The sequence below is a fragment of the Lytechinus variegatus genome, chromosome 2 (genome assembly GCF_018143015.1).
Source record: "Lytechinus variegatus isolate NC3 chromosome 2, Lvar_3.0, whole genome shotgun sequence".
Lineage (NCBI taxonomy): Eukaryota > Metazoa > Echinodermata > Echinoidea > Temnopleuroida > Toxopneustidae > Lytechinus > Lytechinus variegatus.
Genome location: NC_054741.1, coordinates 18,029,022 through 18,054,269, shown reverse-complemented (window position 1 = coordinate 18,054,269; position 25,248 = coordinate 18,029,022). Strand labels below are relative to the sequence as shown.

General features: G+C 35.0%; 1 protein-coding gene across 3 annotated transcripts in view; it reads right to left on the bottom strand.

Moving 5' to 3' along the window:
- The window catches only part of LOC121407482 (carbonic anhydrase-related protein-like), a 43,501-nt gene extending 19,094 nt beyond the window's left edge, over positions 1-24,407 (bottom strand). Inside the window, exons 1-4 of one of the 3 annotated variants that reach the window (XM_041598577.1) lie at positions 24,040-24,407; positions 9,998-10,192; positions 9,439-9,492; positions 7,525-7,649 (exon numbers count right to left, since the gene is read on the bottom strand). In XM_041598577.1, the coding sequence (XP_041454511.1) occupies positions 7,525-7,649; positions 9,439-9,492; positions 9,998-10,192; positions 24,040-24,199 (534 nt within the window). In that variant the 5' untranslated portion in view covers positions 24,200-24,407. Of the gene's footprint in view, positions 1-7,524; positions 7,650-9,438; positions 9,493-9,997; positions 10,193-17,143; positions 17,416-17,800; positions 18,216-24,039 lie in introns of those variants that run through there. The other 2 variants (XM_041598579.1, XM_041598578.1) reach the window with 2 other exon arrangements.
- Positions 24,408-25,248: the final 841 nt, after the last annotated feature.

The window sequence follows — 25,248 nt, the reverse complement described above, 5'->3', positions numbered from 1 at the left end:
GTTTATCTGCATTAAACTTTTATTTATGGATTTGTTCAAATGTGGTCGTCTAAACTTAGACAGCTTTCTGTAGATGCGATAAATGTATTCTTTTCACTGTCAATTGGTAACCTTGTAAACATAATGAATTCAAATCGCTCCACTTGATCTACTAGATCCAACTATCACTGTCAATACTCCACTGTAACAATAGACAAAACGGTTTTTGAACCGTGTTTTATTTTGCGATATGCGTTGTTGGGTAGAATCATAATTGGTTCTATTCTTCTCCAAATTTTAACTATGTAAGGGATATTGTCGCGAGGACAATGGGGATAACCCGGTGCAAATCGTCCTAGAATATGATAATAATTGATGCAGAATTAGCCCTGAATAGTTGGATATTCCGGTTTGCTGTATGGTTCGACTGAGACCCAATACCGAGATGGTTTTCAATATCTGAACCTATCTCTCATCTCTTCTACATGGTTATCGATTTACTTCCGGTGTCCTGTCATAATTTTCCTCGCTTTAAAAATACCGAGAGAAAGGATGAGGTCTGCATGATGAATGGGCCATCCATAAGAACACCCAGCCTATTGAGCAACCAATCTAATCGGGAGGAAATTACAGATTATTAAGCTTTAGTTGGGGAGATTTCATTTTTCTTTTATTCTCCACATCAAGTGAAATTAAACGATGAATGCTTTATTCTGTCAATCAACTATTGAGAATAGTCGAAATGGCTGAACGTGAAATGACAAATCAACGCAGATACAAACCATTCCTTTTTGTTTTCATCCCTTTTTTCCGATCTTTCTCAATGGTGCCGTCCTTTCAACACTGATATTGATGATTTTCAGTCAATAAAGGAAGAGGATTTAGCGTGTCAGACTTAATGTTTAGGTAAGCAAGAAGAAACTCAAGGCCGGATCTACAGCGTAATAGCTGTAATTATTAGTGGATTCGTCGAAGCATTAGGCATAGATCCTGTTGATACGGATAGATGGTAGCGAACCATTCCACCCATCTCAGAAAATGCCAGATAGAACCTCAAGACAGAGCCAGACGCCATGAAAATGGTCATTTATTGCCTATACCAAATCAAAATTAATCAAGAATAGACGATGAAAGTTAGTTGAGATGATTTTAGGTCATCAGTTCTTTACTTCAAGAAGCAATCCCATCCTTAAATGCATTTTGTTTCCTCGCGATATTAATAGAGTGCGGTTGCGGGATATAATACCATTAAGATATATCATAAAAGTGCAGTTGAAATGAGATTTGAGATTCTAAATAAGAGGCATTTATTCTTGGCTATCGAAGGCTTTCATTCAGGCTTGTTAATTGAACAAAGGATATAAATTCAATAATATCAAATATGAAGAGGTAATCTACATTATATGATATTGTGAAGCAATTCATAAACACGTAACCAAGATGTATGAATGAAGTATGATGCATTCTTGATTGATGTCTTAGTTTGTAGATATTGCTGTAAAATTGTAATCCTAAAGTTTTAGATAAAGAAATGACATCATCATGAAAGAGGCTTACATTGTATGAGTGACTAAAAGAGTTATAATGGCTGAATTCAAATAATGAATCTATATCATGATTATTAAATTATGTTCAGTCTCCAATTCTAGTGACCAAACTAAAGAAATCATTATACCTATTGAAATATAAAATCTTGATCATGCGAATTGGTCACAAAATAATATCGTGTGTTTATATCATTATTTTTTATTATTTGATGATTACGTTTGATAAACTGCTAATCATTTTCACTGTAAAATGTTAGAAAAAATAGATTTTACAGAAGAAAATTTAAAAGAACAGATTTTACAGAAAGAAGTAACCAAATCATTCTGTAAATTGTTAAAACAGGACAGATTTTATACAATTTTCATACAAAGATTACAGGTGTTCTCGAGACTCTGCTGCAGGAATTTTTGTTTTTGTAAGTAGAAATTTTCTAACAGTGTACCATTTTAAAGCCAATTTTTTTAAGTGGGCACTGATTTTTTTCTTCTTATTTTGGGATTCACATAATATGACAAGAAATCAACGAGACTTGAGGAAATAGCATAGGAAGTAATGAAGGAAAAAGCAGAGAAAGATATAGAAAAGAATCAATTACCCATTATCCTAATATCCAAGTCTTCAATATACATGTATATATCTATTAAGGTTTTATTTGGACACTGTTGATTCTTGAGTTAAGTTGCAAGTTAAGTCGGGCATTTAAAAATGGAACATAACATATTTTTGTACATAACATCAGATGGAAAAAAATTATAAAAAGGATACAATGAAGTATGCTTTCAATTTGGAAAAGCATGATAGAAATAGAAAAAAATGACAGAAAGACAGTTATATCGAAGGAGAATGGTTTTAGAAGAAAATAGAATGAAGGAAAAGATCAAAGGAGAAAGGGAGTGTGATTTTTTTTTACCTTTTACCCTAAAAATAAAAAAAGGATTTCATTTTTGTCCTAGAACATTTTTCTTTGACATAATACCTCTAAAGAAGGTTTTTATTATGTTTTGTTTTATTTTGAGGAATAGTATGCAGTCGATATAAAATCAGTAAGGTATATGTGCCCATCTTCTTTCTCTTACCCCGCGGCAGTCTCCCTCCCTCATTTCCATATCTATTACATTACATGAATGTCTTTACCGTATAATGATGGAGCGAAAGTTTGATAACTAGCCATACTTCTCCCATTAGTTTTGCCGATTTGTGTACTTAATCAATTTGTCCCTCCAAATAAGAATTGTTACAATAGTTTAAAAAAGCGCGTTTCCCCCACATAGAGCGAGTCGGGGGGTGAATGGGTCGCCTGAAGGTACGGCCGGACAAGCCCTCTGATGAATCGATGGCTTCTCAGACTGGCGCCTCGCATGGGGGAAACAAATGATTATCAAACAACGGCCCTTATCACAACTCTAAACCAACGAATGTCTTACTCACACACACATCAACACAGTGATATTAAGAAGAATGAATGTTTTGCAAGGTGGAAATAACACCGGACAGAGATCGGAAGACGAAAGAGAAACAGAGTGTCAGATGTGTGTTTGAGCATGACCCATCAGAGATTGGATCGGGTGGCAAGGAAGATCAGAGTGCACCATCCCAAGGGGAAGAGAAAGAAACGAATATCATCAAACAATGATATTGGTCTCTATAAATGAGTCAGTATTGATGTTGATGATGTCATGAGAGTCACGGTGGTGAGCCACAAAATGAGGCTTTTGTTCATCTCATCCTAACAAAATTTGGACAACCTTCAGAAAAAAGGTTATTCAAGTATTAAACAAATAAAAATGCTGTATATATTTGGAAGCATTTTAATTCTAGTAAAATGTTAGCGCTCTTTTGGTATAATTATTTACGAATTAATGTATAAGCCGGTGTACTTTTGTACTTTCAAATGCATTACTTTTGAATCTGCATCCACTCGTTGCCATCCGTTATGCTAAAATACCAACAGTTACTCTTAACATCACATAACCATGGAGTCTGAATAAAAGTGAAAGCAATGTTGGGGGGGGAATAAAATAAAAATCGATTTTAATCATGCTATCAATATCATTCGGCAAAACATTCTCATGATTTGCCTTATTGATCATGTTGGTGTAGAAAGCAGTTGAACCAACAGTTCATAATAGGAAAAATATAAAACAACCGTTCATGTCTATAACAAAATCAACAAAAATCTTTAATGAAGTACATCATCGAACCCAATCTTCCGGACCGAAACAGGTTTCTAATTAGAAAATTGAAAAATAAAAAAAATAAATCACGAGTCTTATAAATCACACAAAAGTTCCCCATCTACGAATTATTCTACATCAATTCGCATTTGTCATTCAAACTATTTATTAATACGTAATTAATAGCGCCACAAGTCTGATTAAATTGACATAGCACTTTAAAGAGCGCCAACATCGACAAGTACAAACATTAGACCCCCTCTCCCCTCGATTAATTTCCACCTAATTTATAGGAATATCCAATCACTGTACTACCTTGTCATCATGCTGCTCTGGGTAATTGTGTTACCACTATAAACACGCTCGAGAGCTGGTCCTCAAGTTTGCTTTCTCTCAAATCATTTGCAAACAGTTACTTATTTTCTTCTTGAAGACAGAATTCTCATTCTTTTTAAGAGAGAGAGAGAGGGGGGAGGCAGATCTGATCAAGATCGAACGAAATTTCGAAATATTTGGTAATGTTTAAGTGGGCACTGCTCCTCCTCTCGCATTTTCTGTCATTTTGTACAGTTTGCATCTCTTTCTTAAATTCTTGGTTTATTTGATTACAAGCGAAAAACTTTCTCGGGGTCGCTTCATAAAAGTTTTTATTGTGGTAAATTGATCATTATTTTAACTATCACTTTATATCTTGAATTTTATTGAATGATGGATGATGTTCAATAGGATGGTATAGTGAACATAATTACATTCGTTAATTCTTTATAATAAAACGGGCACCCGCTGCTAATATGAAACAAAATATCATGCCAGTGGTGTAATGAGCCCCCCAAATGCAGGGGGGGGGGGCAGATATGGCGTATCGGGCAAAATTTATTTTAAAAAGATTACGAGCGAGCAAAGTGAGCGAACAAAAAATTTCGACAATTTTATTACAAAATCCAAGTTTGTAATAGGTTTTTAAATAAAATATTCAGAAAATAATATTGCATTTCATCCTGCTCTCTTTCACTCTAAACACAGTTTACGCAATGTTGGGTAAAATGGGAACATGTATAACTATGCTTGCTGGGTAAAATTATTCAAAATATATTGTTAAATCTTACGCAATGTTGCGTTGGAATTTACCCTTTCAACCTGCACTTTACCAAATATGAGGTAAAAAATACGCAGGAAACATGCTTGTTCCCTTTCTATCCTATATTGGGTAATTTTTTTACTCAATTTTGGAGGTGGCAAGCGCCCCAAGCCCCCTCCCCCTTCTGTACACCACTGTGTTATGCTGCTCCATGTATCCCCCTTCTGAATTAAGCATGAATAAGGTGAAAAAGAAGCCTCTGGTTACCACCAAAGATTGTATTGGTATACAAGGGTTGGTTGAAGCATGGACCAACATGGTTGAAGTCAACACAGTTGAAGGGTTCCAAAGACTTTGATCACTTGAAGTGTCATTAAACCTCGCCATCTGTTACATGTTTTATTGGGACACGCAACATTCTCAAGCCTCTTTGACGATCGCATCTAGTTGGAACTATCAACTAACATTGATTTGGTATTATTTTGGCTTTTTAAGTCATAATCATGTTCCCATAATATGATATTTCTGGCTAGGTGCACAATTACATCCCTTAACTGGAGGTCATATTTCCGATCCCAGGCCAACCCTTGCAAATTATATTTACTTTGGCCTTGCCGATGGGTTCGGCAATTAAGAGTACTAAAAATGATGGTAACATGGATAAAAAAAAACATATCTTATTGTTTCCCCGGGTATACTAAATAATAATTATTACTTAAGTAAAACAGAAAGTAATATTTGCATTGCTATATAAACTAATGAGTAAAATGAAATCTGAATGAAGAGATCTTAATAATTAGTTCGGAGAAATCTCCCATACTGCAAATCAGACTGTTTTTAGTGTTTCTTACTCTCTCCTCTCTCTCTGATGGGGTCGGTTTTGTATAGACCTTGGCATATAATAACATCTTTCAATTTTATGTTATGGATTGGTCGAGAAAAAATCGTATTTAGTGAAATTGAAATTAAAATTCGCGTCTATGCTGTGAATTAGAATTTATGTTAATTTTCTGAAAAAGGTAAAATTATATTTTGTTGCGGGGGGGATTCAAGAAAGAAATCGAGTTACTGTATGTTAGGTGATAGGTGGCGCTCTTTTGCTTTGACAAGAACAAAAGCAGAGTCATCATGGTCTTCCTGATCGTACTGGCTTTGATGAAAAAAAAGGGACAGGTATTTAGTAAATAAACGCTATATACTGCGGCAAATATATAGGGGAAGGCGGGGTAAGTTGTGACAGTTTTTGCTTTTGCATGTTAGAATTGATATGATTAATAATCTTGTCGAAATAAGTACCTTGCCTTGAAATTTGATTCTTCTGAAATATTTTCCACCTATATATAACTTTCTATCCCCACACTGAAAGTCATCGTGACCTTTGAAAAAAACGATGTCAAATGGCTCAACTTGCCCCATATATGGGGTAAGTTTGAGCCACCTTCTGGGGTAAGTTGAGTCACAAAAACTATGCACAAAATGTATGAGGGGAGAACCAGCATGTCAATTTGTTGTTTAAAGTCTTTTCACTTGCTAATTCTCTATAAATACTAACATCCTTTAAAAGGAAAAGAGCAGTCATGTTTAATTTGCTCCTTTCAGCCAGCATTTCAATCGATTTTTATGGTTTGTTTGTTTTTCAAGATACATTACCATAAGAATTACCATGGCTCAACTTGCTCCATGCTGTTTGGCTCAACTTACCCCAGTCCGAACTTAGTGCGATAATTTTGTATCCACACATTTATTATGCATCCATCATATAAAAGACTATGACAAGAATGAAGATCCATACCTGGACTAATAATGTTGTTATCATGTCTTTATTATATTCAAAGACGTGTGTGTTTATAAAGCACTTATCTATTTCACACTCTTTTTTACTTTTTTGGCTGAAATTCATATTTTTCCCTCTAAAAAAATACTTTTTGTTTCAAAGTTGAAAACAATGTGGTGGGGTTAGAGGTTATGCTATGGGTCTTCAATACATGACACCACCACAATTTCTGACTCATTCATTATTGGCCTGGGGCTGGTGGCTCAACTTGCCCCTATGCTCAACTTACCCCGCCTTCCCCTACATATATATTTTTTGCATAATCTAATGATTGAAATCACAACTCTGAATACCGAGATGAACACGGTGTTGTTGCAATCTGAGGCTGAGGTCCCCTTTAAAATGAGTTCATACATGAAAAGAGAGAGAAAAGAAAGAACAATGAAAGGGAGTAAGACTAGGAAAAGATGGAAATAAAGGTAGACAGGAATAAATTAAAAATAAAGAAAAAAGATGGAAGGAAAGAAGGAAGAAAGAAAGAAAGAAAGAAAGAAAAAAAAGAAAGAAAGAAAGAAAGAAAGAGAAAGAAAGAAATAAAAAAGAGAAAAAAAGAAAGGAACGGAAAAAGGGAGAAAAAATGAAGATCTTAAAGAATAACAATTATTTTGAAGGATGATTAAATCAATAAAGAAATAGAACAAAAGAGGAGGAGATGACAAAACAGCAAATAGTAAAAAGGGGGAAAAGGAAAGAGAAAAGAAGAGAGAAAACTCCCCACAAATCCAGGAGTACATCGCCTGAAGGGGGCGCTGGACTACTTGCTTGCTTTACCAATTCTATTCGAGATTTGTCCCCGCCTCATCCCATCACGTATGTCGTGTGCAAATTTTACATTTTGTCAGCGCTCAGTTTATCAAGTCACATCAAATCACATCAAATGGACATGAAAACATCTTAGAATGGTAACATACCTCCATAGGATAAGCTTTGAAGTTGACAGTATGCTCGGAGCCTCTATCATCTTTCTGACCCCAGTGAAATGCACAGGCAGCCAACTCAAACTTTGAATTACTAGGTAGTGGTCCACCGCTTAGAACTAGGAAATTGACAAAAAAAATCCATACTAATTTTCGTTGCCATCAACGTGTCACAATTATCACGTAATAAATAACGCCATCTTGAGGCTGGGGTTGGAAATTTGATATGTTCCATTCGTTATGTCCCCAGTGCAAGCTTACGGATGGTAGTGAAGTTTATAGTAAAATACCCCAAAATGCAAAGTGAAGTTGTACACGGAGAAAATAATGTATTACGAGTGGACATCTGGGCACTTCTTTTCCATTAAATTCCAAGTCCACTTTTGTTTCTTGATTTATAATTGTATTCTTATGCTTTGTCCTTTTCTCTCTCTGTCTCTCCCCCCTCTCTCTCTCAATCTCTTTATCTTTACACTCATTTTTTATCTGTAACTGTTCTCCATTATATTATCTGTGCATCTAATGTTACTTTGCGAGACATTATGTTATTTCGATATTGTGAATTCGAATTATAACGCAAACGTTTTACATATATGAATTGCAATTATTACATTTTTCGGTATATTTCATTTTCCTACATATACACATGTATGATTCAGTTTCTTCTTCGTTTCTTTCTTTCATTTCCCTTACCTTCTGCCAACTCATTCAAGCCTTTTCATTCCCACTTCTCCACCCCATGATTTATCCTTTTCTAAACATCTCTCCCTCTCTCCCAATTTTCCTTTCTCTTATCCCATATGTCATCCTCTCCTTCCTTTCTATGTTTCTTTCTCTCTTGTTCTCTTTTTCTATGCCATCCTTTCAACCTTTAGTCTGTTAAAAGTTGTATTTAGTCTTAAGATGTAGTTATTTCATATTATTATGTAATTGAATTGTGAAAATGATGTGTAATCAAATTTTTTAACATTACAATTGTAAACTTCATGTAATTCAGCCTTTGGGCTGCGATATGTTGTTTTTGCCAATAAATACCATTTTACTACTACTTTCTTGACGAAGGTGCTATTAAAGGAGTGCATGAAGTGTTTTTTGTTTCATTGCAATGTTTTGATTATCGTCCCATTTGAATAAAAAAAATTCCAAGCAAGCAATTTATTACTGAAAATATTCCTTCGATATAGGATGAACAACAATAAGGTTACTATAACATTTGAATTCAAAGTCAGTCGTATCTATACGTTTTTATTTAATGAACAATTGAATTATTTTAATTTCCCTGTAAGAAATGTCGAAGAAATATCATCCCTGTCGAAGGATGACCTTAGTACAGTGCTAATTGCATGTTATTGATAATGATGATGACATGATATTTTAACGAATATAAAACGTTATTTTTCAACCGTTTTTGGTGATTTTCAGCTAAACTAATCTACTTCATTCATTCAGATCATGTCACCCCCTCGACTAACCACTGAATAAACACTGCATTACTAAATCCGACCATGGCGACCTCCATATATATTGGCCGTACGTTCTAAAAAAAGGTTGCGATCAATCAACTAGATGTTACTCGCTTTATCTGTAAACATATTTTGTTACAATATTTTCACTCGATTTACATCACAAATTATTAATCATCATCATGTCTCATGAAATTCAACAGAATCGGAACTATGACTTAAGTGCATTAAAAAAGTATTTCCAAGCAATTTCTGATTTTAGGGGAGATGGGTAAAAATCAAATTTAAAATCTTTCACGCAAATTTTCCTCATGACAAAGGAATATTGATTAAATAAAACTCTTAATGCAAATTGTTTTTGTATATATGACTATCGTTATTTCAACTTCACCAAGTGATCGGGCACTCGAGATTTGAAGTATACAGGGAAAAAAATTATATTTACCCGACTTTGGTACAGGATCTAGACTAGTATCACGTAAACCTGTCATCCCGACATCTGGTATGAGAAAGAAAAATATAATCATGAAATAGTAATGGATATTAATCCTCTATTATCTATTATCTTTTCAAAATGTTTTTACACAAATCTACAGTGACGATGCCGATTATTATTCTACGGAGACGATGATTACGATGTTTATGAAGTCGTTTGCATGGTTATCATTCTTAGTATAACACCATTACAGGAAAATGACCAAATTCATAAGCTTATTAACCTCATCATTTACAAATCTCGTTACACATTGAAAGGGTTTTCGTCCGTTTCATATGAAATACTCTTTACACTCTCTTTGCAGAATTACGAGTTTTAACTAACAGAAATATAATGAATAAATGTATCTTCATTAACCATGTTGTTAACTAATTCACATTGATAATCAACTATAAGTAAAAATCGGCAGATTACATTCTTCAACCTCAAGTGAATTTTCCAAATATGTCTAGATATACATTAGTTTTGAAGATACTAATCACCCTTACATTGCTAATTATCATAGTACCTGATTTATATTTGAAGATGATTTGTATACCAGTGCCTGTATTGATAAGATCGCAATCCCGACACAGTGCATAATTGACTTCCAACGGGGGTTGGTTCAGGCTCTCCTTGTAGACGGTTTCTCGGGAGTTTATGTTGATCGGAGATTGACAATCCCCATTCGCCTCTTGGAAATGGAGCCCCCACTCGGCCGTTCCTGGACAGGGAGTGAGGAAGAAAAATGCATTAAGAAAACGACCAATATAGCTAAAAAGACATGGAATCTATTTAATTATACTTATTTATACAAGAATCACAACTAGTTAAACCCCTCAGCTTCTGAAAAAAGAAATGTGGCCATAAATCATTGTATTGTATTTTTAATATCTGACTGATTTGAGTTTTCACGATGCAAAATTATAAACTATGAAAAATATTGAATTGAATTCGTCGATTTTTCTTTTGTTGTTGCTTACAGGGTAAACTTTCAGAACCAATTGACCGTATTCATAACTCAACACTTAAACATTTATATATCTAATTGTGTATGCTAGGTGATTAAAATGTCGACTTGGTTTAAAAATGACTTACTCGCGGCCCAGTGATGAGTTTTAATGCTACGAGTGGCATTTTCCCAATCTGAAGTAGATATGAACTGGGGAGTATTTCATGTACTAATATCAGTGATTTGTTTTACTGTCAATTTTTGTAAGCTCCTGAAATCCTTGTATTATATTGGCTCACAAAAAAATCTATCAGAGAAAATTACGGACAACGTGCTTCGTGAAAAATTCCCTGAGCTGCGCTTAATAAGGATTTAAAGACTGGAGTATGATGATAGGAATAATTATAACTAACTAACTAATTAATACGAATGTTTACTACGGAGCTTTAATACACTCTAAAAAATGGAATGTTAAATCAACATTTTGAAAGGTTGGAGGAGTGACAACATTTTCTAAATGTTGCATTTACAACTTTAAATGGTTCTACCCAACACTTAAAATGTTGGATTTAGCTTTATACAAAGTTGGATGTAACATTTGGAAAAGGTTGTCACTCCTCCAACCTTTTAAATGTTGATTTAACATTCCATTTTTTAGAGTGTACATGATCATGCACCCAGTCATTCATTTCTTCTATGCCCGTTTACTTCACTTTCCTATGCATAGTATAGATGAAACGTCTTTCCAAAAGACGCAAGTGTGGCGATGGGGTTCGAACCAAGGACCTCGTGGTCCAACGTCCGGAGACTTCTTCAATCATCCACAACTCATCTAGTAATCTATTCATTCAATAACTTGTGTCCTTTGAGGATTTGGAAAATTCAAAAGTTAGAATCTGACTGAAGTAAAGACTATTCTGTAGTTTTAATACTTCGTTGATATTTAAGATGAACTAAGAAGCTTTCGTGGAAGAATTACGTTCTTGAGTTTAACATGTTTAAGGAAATTCATCCTCCTTGATATCAAACTTGTCGAACTCTTGTATCGGTCTAGAATCCCTGATGTACAGCGGAAACGGCCGCTGTATCCGTTTTATGTCATTCATTACGGACTGATGGACTCAGCCCAATGAAATCATTACCTTTAATTTGCAAGAAAGTACAAGTAAAAGGACTCCATGTCTAACGAACTTGAACCTTAGATTAACGGAGGCAAATGGTCGGAGACAAGGTCGGACGTATGCGTCCCCGACAAACTTCCACCCTTCATCTTCACTTTAGAAGAAAAGCCTGGCCTTCGTTACCAGCCATGTCACGATCTGAGTTTTATCAACGTTTTGGGGTTGATCAGCGTTGAAAAGAAGACGCTACATTGTGGTCATTTCCGGTGCGCCATTATCGCTATTGATTGTTGCTAAATGGAGGCCCACAACGACATTTAGGCGAATAAAAATGCATTTTAACCTGTGTCATTAGCGGTGCCTGTAATGTTTTAAGCGGTGATGAAACATAGATGGTAGCTCGAAGCCAATCACGTCTCATCTATCAATGATGCTACGTTGATGTCGCTCAGAGCTGACCTTTTGACGATATGACTAAGACAAAACGAATCTCAGACTTCAAAGCTTTCTTTACCTCTACCCATATCACGGTTAGAAAATATTCATGATCGGAGAGTTAAATGCAAAGTTATCATAAAAACAAAGCATAATTGAATGACAATACCACCATAACCTAAACCATAATTCTATATCAAACGTTTTTGTCGTGTAAGGTGGAGGGAGCGGGAATTAAAAAAAAATTATCGAGACAACGTAACTATACCTTCTCGATTTCGCTTGCGCGTTGGTAAGATGCTCAGAATATTGACAGATTGAAAGATATAATGAATTTCCATATTTCGGTCTTGAATGTTTGCGGACTCTGGGTTATTCCCCGACATTTATTTTGCATGTCAATTGGTCCCGAGTTCAATTAACTGATCGCGGCCAAGGCCTGGGGAAAATCACGTGATTCAGACCCTGGTATATAGGTTTTTGCACGCCATTAGACCCTGGGAAAATCAAACACTGAAGGAAGATATATTCGAATCATATTGAATTTAGACGCGTACAAGAAGTGTTAAGCTACGCCAACGAACGAGTCGCTTCCTTATGTAAAGCGAGAGAAGACGAATAAGGAACGTCGAAAGCTTTGATGCTAATGGATGATATCAAATCAGTGTCTCGAGACTAATTCATTATGCAAAAGGTGTTAAGATCGCACCTCGGCCACGGTAATCATGTTCAGTGTTGTGTACACTCTAAAACACTGAATACAAAAATTACCCAATATTCGGTCGAAAGGGAACATGCATGTTTGGTGGGATTATTATTTTTTTAGCATATATTGGTCTAATGTAAGTTTTTAGGGTAAATTTCAACGCGACATTGCGTGAAATTTCCAAAATATTTTGTATCTACTTACCCAACCAACATGCATGTTCACATTTATCCAATATTGGTAAACCTTTTAATAATTAATTAATAATCAATTAGTTATAGGGTGATAGCGAGTCATTATCTTGTTAATTTACCTAACATATCTATTTTCGTTATAAATCGTTTTGTATTTTTTTTCATTTTTTCATTTAATGGTTTCTGCAACACTTTTTCATGAACATATTAACAAAGAAAATACAATAATAATATACATATAACTGACAAGCAAAACATCGATTATTAGAAGGTTGCAGGGGTTGCCACTATAAGCTAAGCTTGACTGCGTGGCAACCCCAGAAAACGATGATAATTATTCTTACTACATATCTTAACGTAAGGGTGCAGGTGCATAATGACGGGGGAGGGGGGGGGGGGGGCGCTTGGTCCCCATAATGTATGCTTTATTTGTGTTCTTATAGTTGTTGTTTTTCTGTTTTTTAAATCATGTGTTTCATAAGATATAGAGAAATAGCCTATTAACTTTGTGAATATTTATTCAATAATAGTGATTTAATACCTTTTTTGAAAGGAGAAATGAATCTTAACTGTTTCAGCGAACTTGGCAATGTATTCCATATGTCAGGCCCATGATGTCTAAGTGTTTTATGTGCTAATAGTGTTCTAGGATTTTCTAAGTGAATATTCTGACAAGTCCGTGTTGGATATGAATGTAAGTTGTTTATATGAAAAGAAATCGGTAAATACAGAAGGAAGCAGTTTGTAATGATATTTATACATAAAAATAGCTATTTGTATGGTATTTATATCATATATCTTATACGTTTTTAGACGGTAAAAAAGAGGATCAGTGTGTGAAAGATATGTTGATTTTGTGCAGATTCTAACAGCTTTCTTTTGTAATAAAAGTAAATGTTCAAAGTTGGTTTTACTACAGTTTCCCCAAATAAGGTTACAATAATTAATATATGGTAGTATCAATGCATTTTATATCATTAAAAGGGAGTGCTCTGGCAAAAAATACTTCAATTTTAGCCATTGATGAGGATATATTGCTTACGTGTTGGTTCCATGATAAATGTTTGTCTATTGTAATGCCAAGAAATTTCACAGATTCTTTTTTATCTTTTGGCTCATTGTCAATTAGAATGTCTTTGGGAAAATTGTCATTCCTATGAGTGGCTTGAAAATGAACAAAATGAAATTATCATTGTTAATAGTATATTTTATCTAATATTTACTATATGATTTATTTACACATTATTATATTTGTATATTGGATTATATCCTGATGAAGGGCGTGTGCCTTGATCTCAAATATATATTATGACACTACTTATTAAACACACAACCAGTCACAAATAAAACATAATATCTACGCGAGAGCGAAGCGCGAGCAGAAAATTTCTTGATATTTAGACCTAAAATCTGGACATTTTAGGGAGAAGTAATTCCACAATGCGTATCTAACTAAGCAATAAATGCAAGCACGAGGGGTTAGTTGAAACTTTTGATATGCTTACCGGAAATGGAAAATTTTAAGTACCATTTACAGGAATTCATGAAAAGGGTGCTCTCATCGGCGAAATACGCACCTCCCTAGATACACCACTAGTCATAATAATCAATCGCTTCGGCCATAATCGAATTGATTTTTCAAAACCCTCAATATCGTGATTGCTTATATGTTATTAATTTATTTCATATTTAAAATGGTGAAAAAACATAACATAAGACGATATACGCATGAGATAAATGATATAAACGCAAACATTGTGGAATCTGCAAAGGCCATATGCCCATCAAAGCCTAACTAATTGGCTGCTATGCTTCAAGCATATAGTTTGCCTCTGCATTTTCCCCATTACTTTTTTTTTCTATTTTGTATTCATGTCTTTCTCCAGTCACTATAAGATTGTCCCTTGGTTATATATTATGATAACGTCTCACACATTGTTAATTTATTTTTGTATATTATTCCAATAAATGGAAAGAATCCTGCAAACAAAATCATAGACATCTAAGTAAAGAAGAGGAATAATCAAAACAGATTTATTCTAGACAAAAAAGGGAAACCGGTACGACATCTAGAAACATTTATATAAGAATATCTTTATGTAGGCACTTTAAGATGTTGAGAGTAAGGCAAAATTTAAGGACATTTGGTAAATTATCCCAAAGGGTTTATCTCGCACATTCGAAATTTCTTCAAATATATATAAGCAGGGTACTTATTAAATACATTTGTGAGATTTAAGACGGTTTATCAACTCCAGATTGACCTCAAAATGACCAAGAATGAGAAATTGGTCCATTTTCATATTAATTGGAATCATTTTCTCATTGTCATCACTTTGTGAAAATGCAAAATAAATCTCAATATCTTGTGACAAATAACTAATTTTCTTCGAGAAATATCAGGGACTTCCTTAGGCACAATGTATCTTAATATCGTGCACACCAAGCTAGATTTTAAATCCAAAAGCATGAAAGAAAATCCCTAATATCACTATATTTAGAAAATATTTTACTCGATGGCAGCTCAAACAAAGCTGACAGTAATGCTGTTTCATGAATCCTTTGGATATTTTAAATATAACATTTTATGCTCATCAAGGATGGAACTTGGTTCTGGGTTTGCCCTTGAGTATTTATTTCGTATTATTTACTCACGAACCCGTTCAACCACATTGGCGATATGACTGACTTTTTGTCCTCAATGAGCAAGCAGGCCACTTCCCATTGCCGTACATTCCTTTTTAAAATGGCGCCACAATTTATGGGGTTTCTTTATCAAAGAGGAAAAAGGTGTCTTTTTGATTGATTGATTAATTAATTAATTAATCTTCATTACCTGGCAATGTGAAAGCCCCATCTGATTTTTAATTCGTCATATTCTTAATTGAAAACATAACCAGTGGAGAACACTTATAGCGATGCTAAATGAATTAACGAATCCATTATGCCTGCATGTAAATTTGTATGTGTATGGGGTGTGAGGGTGCGTGTGTGTGTTTGGAAATACGTATGAATACACCACAAGTGTGGGTTCGTGGGAATGTTATAAAAGGAAGAACAGAAGACAAGGGGTGGGGAGCAGACAGATTGCCCTGGAAAGGGGTGAAGAGAGAGAGGGAGAGAGAGAGACAGAGGGGGGAGACAGCGAGGGAGGGGAAAGAAATTAAGTGAGGAAAGGGAAATAATGGAGGGCGATGGCTGAAAGAAACAAGTTTTCTTCATGCCATCACAGTGATTAAGTATTGATGGTTGTTGATGCTACCATGGCAACAGTAATTACCAGCAAATCACAAGTACCGCGTTCTCGAAGTCAGATACAAGGTGGATTCCCTATTTTGTTGTCCATCATTATTTGACCATAAACAAAAGTATCAAAATGTACTGTCAGTGGTAATAATAATCATTATAAGACAGATTTAATTATACTTTCAGCCTGCCACGAAGAGCTTGGCTTTGCAAATTGTACGACGAGCCCTGATCTATTGTATGAAAATGATATACTACACGAACTGATGCATCACCCACTCTCTCTCTCTCTCACACACACACACACCCACATCCACCCTCACACATCCCACACACAAAAAGCTATCTATGCCGAAGACTATAATCTGCTACTGCAATATAAGAAACATGTTTAATAGAATGATTAACATATTCTTATTATATATAAAAATAGAAAATTTAGACAAAATTGGACATCAACACTTAATTTGGCCTTGTTCTTATAAGAACGATTAGATACCACATGAATACCTAATTTGTCCATTTACCTAAATTCGCCTTAGCATCACATACATGTATGCAGCCGATTTTAAATCCACAGGTAAAATGTTAACAATTTGGCCATCTTAACTTGTTAAAGAGTCACCAACAAGTCATAAGTGAATTATTACCAAATATAAGATTTCATAAGGACAGCGAACCCAAGACACAATAATTTACATCAATCCAAAACCACATAATCAAGAAAACAGAAAAGCGATTGAATTCCATAAGCAAAACCCACTTCTAATACATCAAAATGATATTGAACTACATGTTGTAAAATGCTATGTACTCATAAATACCTTAAGGATTTTGAGCATATTTTTTTCTCATTTAAATTTATAAGCCGAATATACAAGTCTATAAGCCTCTTAAGTTTCAACGGATTACCGACCTGCTCGGTTGTTGACAACACGGCGTGCGTTACCATGGCAACTTTAGACGGCATGAGCAGGGTAGAGCAAGCAAGAGAAACATTTTGTCGAGAGTTTATATTTACCATCATCATGATAACTCCATACGATGCTTGTATCTTCGTACTCCGCTGACATTTCTATTGTCTTTGGTAGATGTGAACCACTTTAAAATCTCTCTGGTCGAATTTCGTACATGTAGAAGAACGGCGTTCTTTTTGGTACGAGATGCTGGTGATATAACATTGATGTTGATGCGCTCAACCTGACAGCGTTGCCGCCTGGCTGATTTAACAAAGTCAGTGTTGGTCCCTACATTGAGTTGTATTTACGCGGTTTGCCCTGCGCATGCTCCATACCTAACGACGGGATATGGCGTAAAAGCAAGCTGGTGGCCGGGGGTATATTTACTAGCGGTGGACTATAATGACGGAGATGGATTCTCCCGCCTGCAGACGTGTGTGTGTATATTAGATGCTAACTACCACCTCCCACCTACCTACGAATTAATATCCGGCGGGATCATAAACACATGGGCCATTATCAGCCCTGCCATTATGAGTGGATATCACTGCACTCATTTAGAAGGAGTCACTCAGGCCAGCTTTCAATCAACAACCACGCGTGAAGCCATAAAACACGAACATCCCCACTCCGTTTTCATTCGAAACTATGACAACGTTTAATACATTATTAAGTAGCCCCAAAAGGTATTAATTCAGTAAGATGCACGCATAACCTACCGTAGGATGAAGCCATATTTCTCATTTTCTGACTGGTCATCGCGATGGTAGGCAGCAGTCACTCTTGATTCGGTTTGATGTTATAAGACACTCAGAGGATGATCCCTCTCTCTCTCTACTCCTTCGCCAGCCAATCGTGCATCAAACAAGGAGCACACGTAGTACTTTGAAGATTGCAATTTGATTTTCATCAAGTCGCAAGTCGCCCTATATGTCGCTGCCTTGTGGTTAGTAGGCAACAAGGCCAAGAAAATTACCATAGAAGATAATAACGGGTGGTGAGAGAAAGTGAGGGGCCAGACTGGAGATGGAGATGCAAGGACAGATGTTAGCGAGAATTAAAACCTCGGGTTATTATTCCCGTCTTCTTCAGATGTAAGAATAAAACTAATGTATATCCTAATGTAAAGCAGTCTTCAGAGCCAAATGGTCACAAATGAGCCCGAAGGAGATCAGAGTTCACTGAAAATAACTCTCACACATATTTGCCTTTTTACATAAACCTATAGGGGGAATATCAATACACAAACGGATAGGAAGAGAGAGAGAGAGAGAGAGAAAGAGAGGGGAAATAAAACAAAGAGAGGCAATATGCAACAAACGTTCTAGATTCAATTCAACTGGGCGTTTTCTGAAATGACATTGCTTGCGCATGCATATTAATGCGATAAAAATGAAAAACAAAACAAAACAAAACATGGAATGCATTGTACCAAATTTTCGTCGCTTGCACCTCCATCCAGGGAATTGCAACAAAATGCATTACAATGCATTATTCCACCACGATGGAAACTAACGACGTCTCGACGTTGCCATGGAAACCTGATACCGCAAAGCATAATACTCTTGGAGATGGGTATGTTTCAAATACGAGAGAGAGAGGGGGAGACAGAAAAGGAAGGAATAGAGTTTGTGTGTCAGGATGTGCGAGTGAGTGTGTGTGTGTGAGGAGAGGGTGCCGGAAGAGTGGAGACGGTTGAGAGATGGAGGGGAGAGAAATATAAATGGATAAAGATGGATAAGAGAGAGAGAGGGGAGGGGTGAGAAATGGGGGTATTTATTTGTTGAAACTATTATCCATACATCTACAGTCCCCAAGTACTCATTCACATGTTTTTATGACGAGAGGTTGATTTTGATTGCATTCGTTTTGAACGCCACTGTACGATTCCGAAATGATGAAATCATCAATAGGCATTTAAGAAATGTAAATAGAATTTATATCCCGTGTCTTTAATATACATAAAATATATAGATCGTAAGAAGGACTTTGAAGAAAAATATACAGTAGTAGTGAATTATCAACGATTGTGATGAATATATTTTTGATTACAACAAATGCCATTGGATATTGACAATGTTTGGACACTGACAGTCATTCGGATAATAATTATTCAAATGTATTATTTGGATGACGATGAACATTTCCTTTTGATTAATCATCACACTACTCCGATTTAAAATCAATAGTGTAGTGCAAATATGCATTATTGTTATAGTTAAAATGCGAAGAATCAGTCAATATTTTGATCATGATGAGGGTTATCTAATATAAACCGACAACTCTGACAGGATTCAACACATAATAAAAGATATGTGTCATTTAATATCAAGACATATTTTTTTTTTGATGGATTAATGTTAAACAGCCAATTCTTAATTCTGCATTTCTTTTCTATAATCTAAACAATGATGAATTTATGGATACTCTTCTATTTCACAAATCTGCTGCGAACATTGATATTAATGACCTAGAAAGTATTTTTGACAGAAAACATGAAAATAACATATGCAACATTGAAGATTGTGATCTACAGGAAGAGATGAATGAGTGTAAATATTATCTTGAAGCTGATTTCAAGCTTCTATCTGATACATTTGATAACGATTTTAGTATCTTACATTTTAATGCGCGCAGTTTGAATAAGAACTTTTGTGAAACAGTTGATTTTATATCTTCATTATCTTTTTCATTTTCTGTATATGGTTTCTCTGAAACATGGATTCATTGTAAAACTCCAATGCTTTTTAACCTAGAAGGATATTCATTTGTACATTCCGATCGCAATGATGGTAGGGGAGGAGGAGTAGCATTATTAGTTTTAAATACATTAAATTTCAAAATCAGAAATGATATACATATTGATCATGATGGCACTGATATGTTATTTATCGAAATTATTGTTCAATCAGGGAAAAACATTATTGTTGGAATCATGTACAGGCAACCAAAGAGCAAAATTGACGGTTTTATTACTGAATTTGATAAATGTATTCAGGAACTTATTAAAGAAAATAAACTCGTATACATTATGGGGGATTTTAATATTGATATTTCTAAATGTACTTATAAATACAGTGTTGTTTTTTTACAGGTATTATATTCATCACAGCTTTTACCGTTAATTGATAAGCCCACTCGCATTTCAGCTCTTAGTGCAACACTAATAGATAATATATTTACCAACAATATCAATTCATTCATCACCTCTGGAATTTTTTATCATGATGTCACTGACCACTTGCCAATTTTTCAAATTACAAATCATACCTTATTCAATACGTATAAACATGTACAGAATGTAAAAAAGCAATTGATTAATGATAATACTATTGATAATTTGAAATCAGATTTGATCACGGAAGAGTGGACAAGCATTATTCATTGTGATGATGTAGAGATTGCTTACAAGAAGTTTAAAACTAAGTTTGCCTTCTATTACAATAAAAGCTTTACATTAGTCAAAAAGAAAAGTAAACAAAAATGCAGAAAACCTTGGTTGAATTTTGAATTATTAAAATTAATTCAAAATAAGAATAAGCTATATAAAAGATATTGTAAAGTTAGGTCATTTTCAAATAAAACAAAATATCATGAAGCCCGTAATAAGGTGAATAAACTAAGGAATCAAGCACGAAGAAATTATTTTGCTCATAAATTCAAAAAGACAAAAGGTGATATTAGGCAAACTTGGTCTGTGGTCAAAGAACTATTTGGTAAGTCAAAAAAATCTCTTCCAACATATTTCAAGATAAATGATCAAGATATTTATGATTCTAACATAATTGCCAATCACTTTAATGAATTTTTTTATTAATATTGGTCCAAATATGTGCAATAATATTCCACGAGGTGATGAAAATGATTTTTATAAATTCTTGCCTCGATTGAATGAATCGTCACTATTTTTTACTCCTGTTAATGAATCTGAAATTTTCAAAATTGTACAATCAAAAGCACTAATAGCTGTGGTATCGATAATTTTAATCCATGTGTTTTAAAAAAGATATCTGCCTTAATTTTGAAACCACTTGTACATATTTTTAATCTTTCTTTATGTACTGGAAAAATTCCATCGGAGTTGAAAATTGCTAAAATTACACCAATACATAAAAAGGATGATATGAATATTATAGGAAATTATAGACCAATATCTGTACTACCATTTTTTTCTAAAATTCTTGAGAAAATTGTTTATAATCGTCTAGAAATCTTTTTAACGAAACATGCAATATTGAATTCTTGCCAGTATGGTTTTAGAAAAAACGTATCCACTGAAATGGCTCTCGTTGACTTTCATAATTATTTAATATGTTCATTAAATAAGAAATTGCATACTGTTGGTTTATTTTTAGATCTAAGCAAAGCGTTTGATTCTATTGATCATGCAATTATGTTAAAAAAACTAAAAATATATGGAATACGAGGTACGGTATTGAAATGGTTTAAAGATTATTTGAAAGATAGAACTCAGATAACTTTTTACAGTGGTGTTTTGTCAGACCCAAAGAGAGTCAAATGTGGTGTGCCTCAGGGCTCAATTTTGGGGCCGTTATTGTTTTTATTGTACATAAATGATTTGATTAATTGTTCTAATAAACTGAAATTTATTCTTTTTGCTGATGACACCAATATTCTATGTAGTGATGAAAATTTTAACAACTTAAAGAAAACTATGAACGATGAATTACAATACGTCTCACAATGGTTTAATTGTAAAAAGTTGTCACTTAACACATCGAAGTCCAGTTTCATTTATTTTAGTTACAAGCAAAGTTTTATTACAGATGACTTATCAAATAATTTAATCATCAAAATGAATAATGTTGTCATAAAACGTGTGCAATCTACAAATTTCCTAGGGGTTGTTATTGACCAACATTTAACATGGAACGAACATATACGAGTCATATCAAATAGAATATCAAGGAATATTGGTGTCATCAGCAAACTGCGCCATTTCTTGCCACAGTATATTTTGATTTTACTGTACAACTCGATGATTTTGCCTTATTTAATGTATTGTAACACTGTCTGGGCGAACACATATCCCACCAGGCTCATTGGGTTGTTCAAATTGCAAAAGAAGATTGTTAGAATATGTTGCATGTCTGATTTTAATGCTCCCTCAAAACCACTTTTTAAAAAACTTAATTTCCTGAATGTATATCAATTGAATCAATATTGTGTAGCATTAATGGTTTTTAAACATAAACAAAATAAAGTGCCGTGTAATCTTGCCTCAATGATCAAAAGTAAAATATTGATGCACAGTTATAACACTAGAAATCCTGAAAATTATTATGTTGAAGAATGTAAAAATGCAGCATCTTCCTTTTCTTTTAAATTCAAAGGACCTTGCATTTGGAATTCTCTTCCCCGTAATATCAAACAAATCTCATACTTAAATTCTTTTAAATCCAAGTTGAAAAACTTTCTTTTCAACCATCAAACATCTTAATTTAATTTATCCCATCATATTTCCATTTCCTAATTATTATATGTTTATTTTATCAGTACAAGTCTTGAATTTTATATTTTACGGTCCATAGGGACTGCCTCGACAGAACATTTGCTTTGTTCTTTTGCAGTTTCCCATTTCATGTTCATTTTTTTATACATGTACTGTAATTATCCTTATACAATCTTAGCCCTTTTTAAAATCTATCTTGCATCTTGCTATGTGTCTTTGTTTTCTTGTTTTTTATGTTTTTTTGTATGATCAATGTATTTTAATGGACGTGAATAAATAAATAAATGAAAATGAAAAAAAAATGTACTCCTGTATTCCCTACTGAACAATTACAATATGAATTTTTCCATTATGCTTCTGATCGGATAAAGTTACTTTTAAACGCTACGGAGAATTCGACTCCAGGTCAATTAAATGAAAGTATTTTGGTAGCTTGTAATTTTATTTTTAATTTACCGATAAATAGCTCAATGAAACGCTCAGGGTTGTCTGGGTGCCGTTTCATTTTCTATACAGAAATTGATGCACATGTAATATAACAATACACAGTTTTTATTTGTGGCTATTCTGATATTGGCTTCCTAAATTATAATCATTATCATTTCATTCTTATTTGAATATAGTATAGGTTTACAACAGAAGACTCTGTCTCTCATTTTTATCGCCTGCTTTACCCTTCTTCTCGTTTCGTCGATTCACAAAAAGTATTATCCCTCTCTATCCCTTCTGCCAGAATATCAAAAAGGCTTTTGAAACTGGTTCTCCCATTCCCACTTATCTGTTTTGCCAATTTATTTTGTTTTGTTCACTTCTCTCCATCCCGAGCGCCCCCTGCACTCTCTTAATGGTCAATTGTTTGATGCAATCAAACTCACACAATTTCAATTCATGCAATCAAAAATAACTAATTCTTGCAAAAAAAATAATGCTATCATACATGCAATCAAAGTCACGCTCGATACAATCACAATCAGCAGCGTACCTAGGATTTTCCACAGGGGGAGGGGAGCAAAATCGTCCCCAAAAAAATTGACCAAAAAAAAAGGTCTTCAACCACAAATAAAGGATTTCGTGCAAGAAAACAAATTGACAAGCAAAAAAAGGCGGTCCTCAACAGGATATAAAGGACATTTCACAGCATAAAAAAATTGAAAAGCAAAAAAGAAGGGTCTTCAACTTCTCGTCAGGGGGAGGGGGCAGGGATATGTCCCTTGCATGGGTTGTGACTCGTCAGGGGGGGGGCAGTCGCCCTGCCCCCCCCCCCGTAGGTACGCTAGTACTCACAATGAACATCAACATTCCCTGGTCTTGAGGACGAAATGATGTTTTTTGATATGCTGTCATATACTTCTTCATCATTGATGAAGAAGTATATGACAGCATATCAAAAAACATCATTTCGTCCTCAAGACTAAACATTCCCCACAGAAATATAAAACTACGGCGGACAAACAGAAGTTTGAAAGATAACTAACAAGATCCTACCTTTATACGAGAAGGCACCAATAGGGATTGACAAGAGGGGATCATCGGAGGTATCATCGTGTACCCATGGGATTAGCTTCTCTCGGGATGAACTCCGCCGGGTCAACAGCTTGCCTCGAAGGTACCGCTTTCGAAACTTGGTGAACTTAAGGATCGACATCACACGCTTCTGATTTTCACCTTAAAATACACGATCATCGAAGCCGAGGTCATTGATCACGGAGAACAGACATGTGATAACCGAATCCATAGATTCAACAATTAAGAATCAATTACACAACACAAAACATCAGATCAATCCACGAACTTTATCTCCAGACCATCTTGCCTATTACAGGCCGGTCACTCGACAACTATCAGTCACATCTGACCACCTCAGTCACATTTTTTCCTATGGCGGCCGTACGGCGAGTCGAAAACAGCCGTTTTATTCATTTTTAATCAACACTCCTATATGTAGCTTGTACGAACAAAATAAAACGTCTGTTATCGACTAGCCACACGGGCGCCTGAAATGTGACTGAGGTTGTATCATGCAATTAGAGACATTTGTTATTGACATGCAAATTCAAAACATTCCGCTCTAGGAATGTAAAGGACAATTAAATGATTATCATACACAGCCTTATCGACAATGGACGAGTGAAATCAGGGCCTTTATTGTCGTTCTAAGAATGTAATGGACAATACTCGTTGCTGTCTCGACCAAAGAAGAGTGGATTCACTTCATGGTTGAACTCACATTAGTGACCTGTATCACGGGCCTCAAAAGACTTGTGATTCGATTGAAGAAGACATCTCTGCGACGTTTGAGAGACTAAAGTCGCAGCGACGTCTCCAACATAAAATAAAAGGTTTAAAGGTTGGTCACACTGCCCGAGCGTTGTTGGAGCGGAGAGAAAAAAATCGCCACCACTCGCTACCGTTCACCATTTTCGATTTCGATTGTTTTTTTTTTATAGATTTTTTCCCCGATTTTGTGAGCGAAATTCGACCCTCTCTCCCTACCGCTCCACGACCGCTCGAACAACGCTCGGGCGGTGTGACCAGGCCTTTATTCGGTCTAACCAAGAAGCCACTCTGCGACATCTAAGAGACGTCCCTGCGACGCACAGTGGGCCAGGGGTGGGCAAAAGTGCGCCAAAACTGGTTTTGGGACACCAGTCATTAGCTGAAATGATTTTTCTAAATGTTCTAAGCAAAGATAAG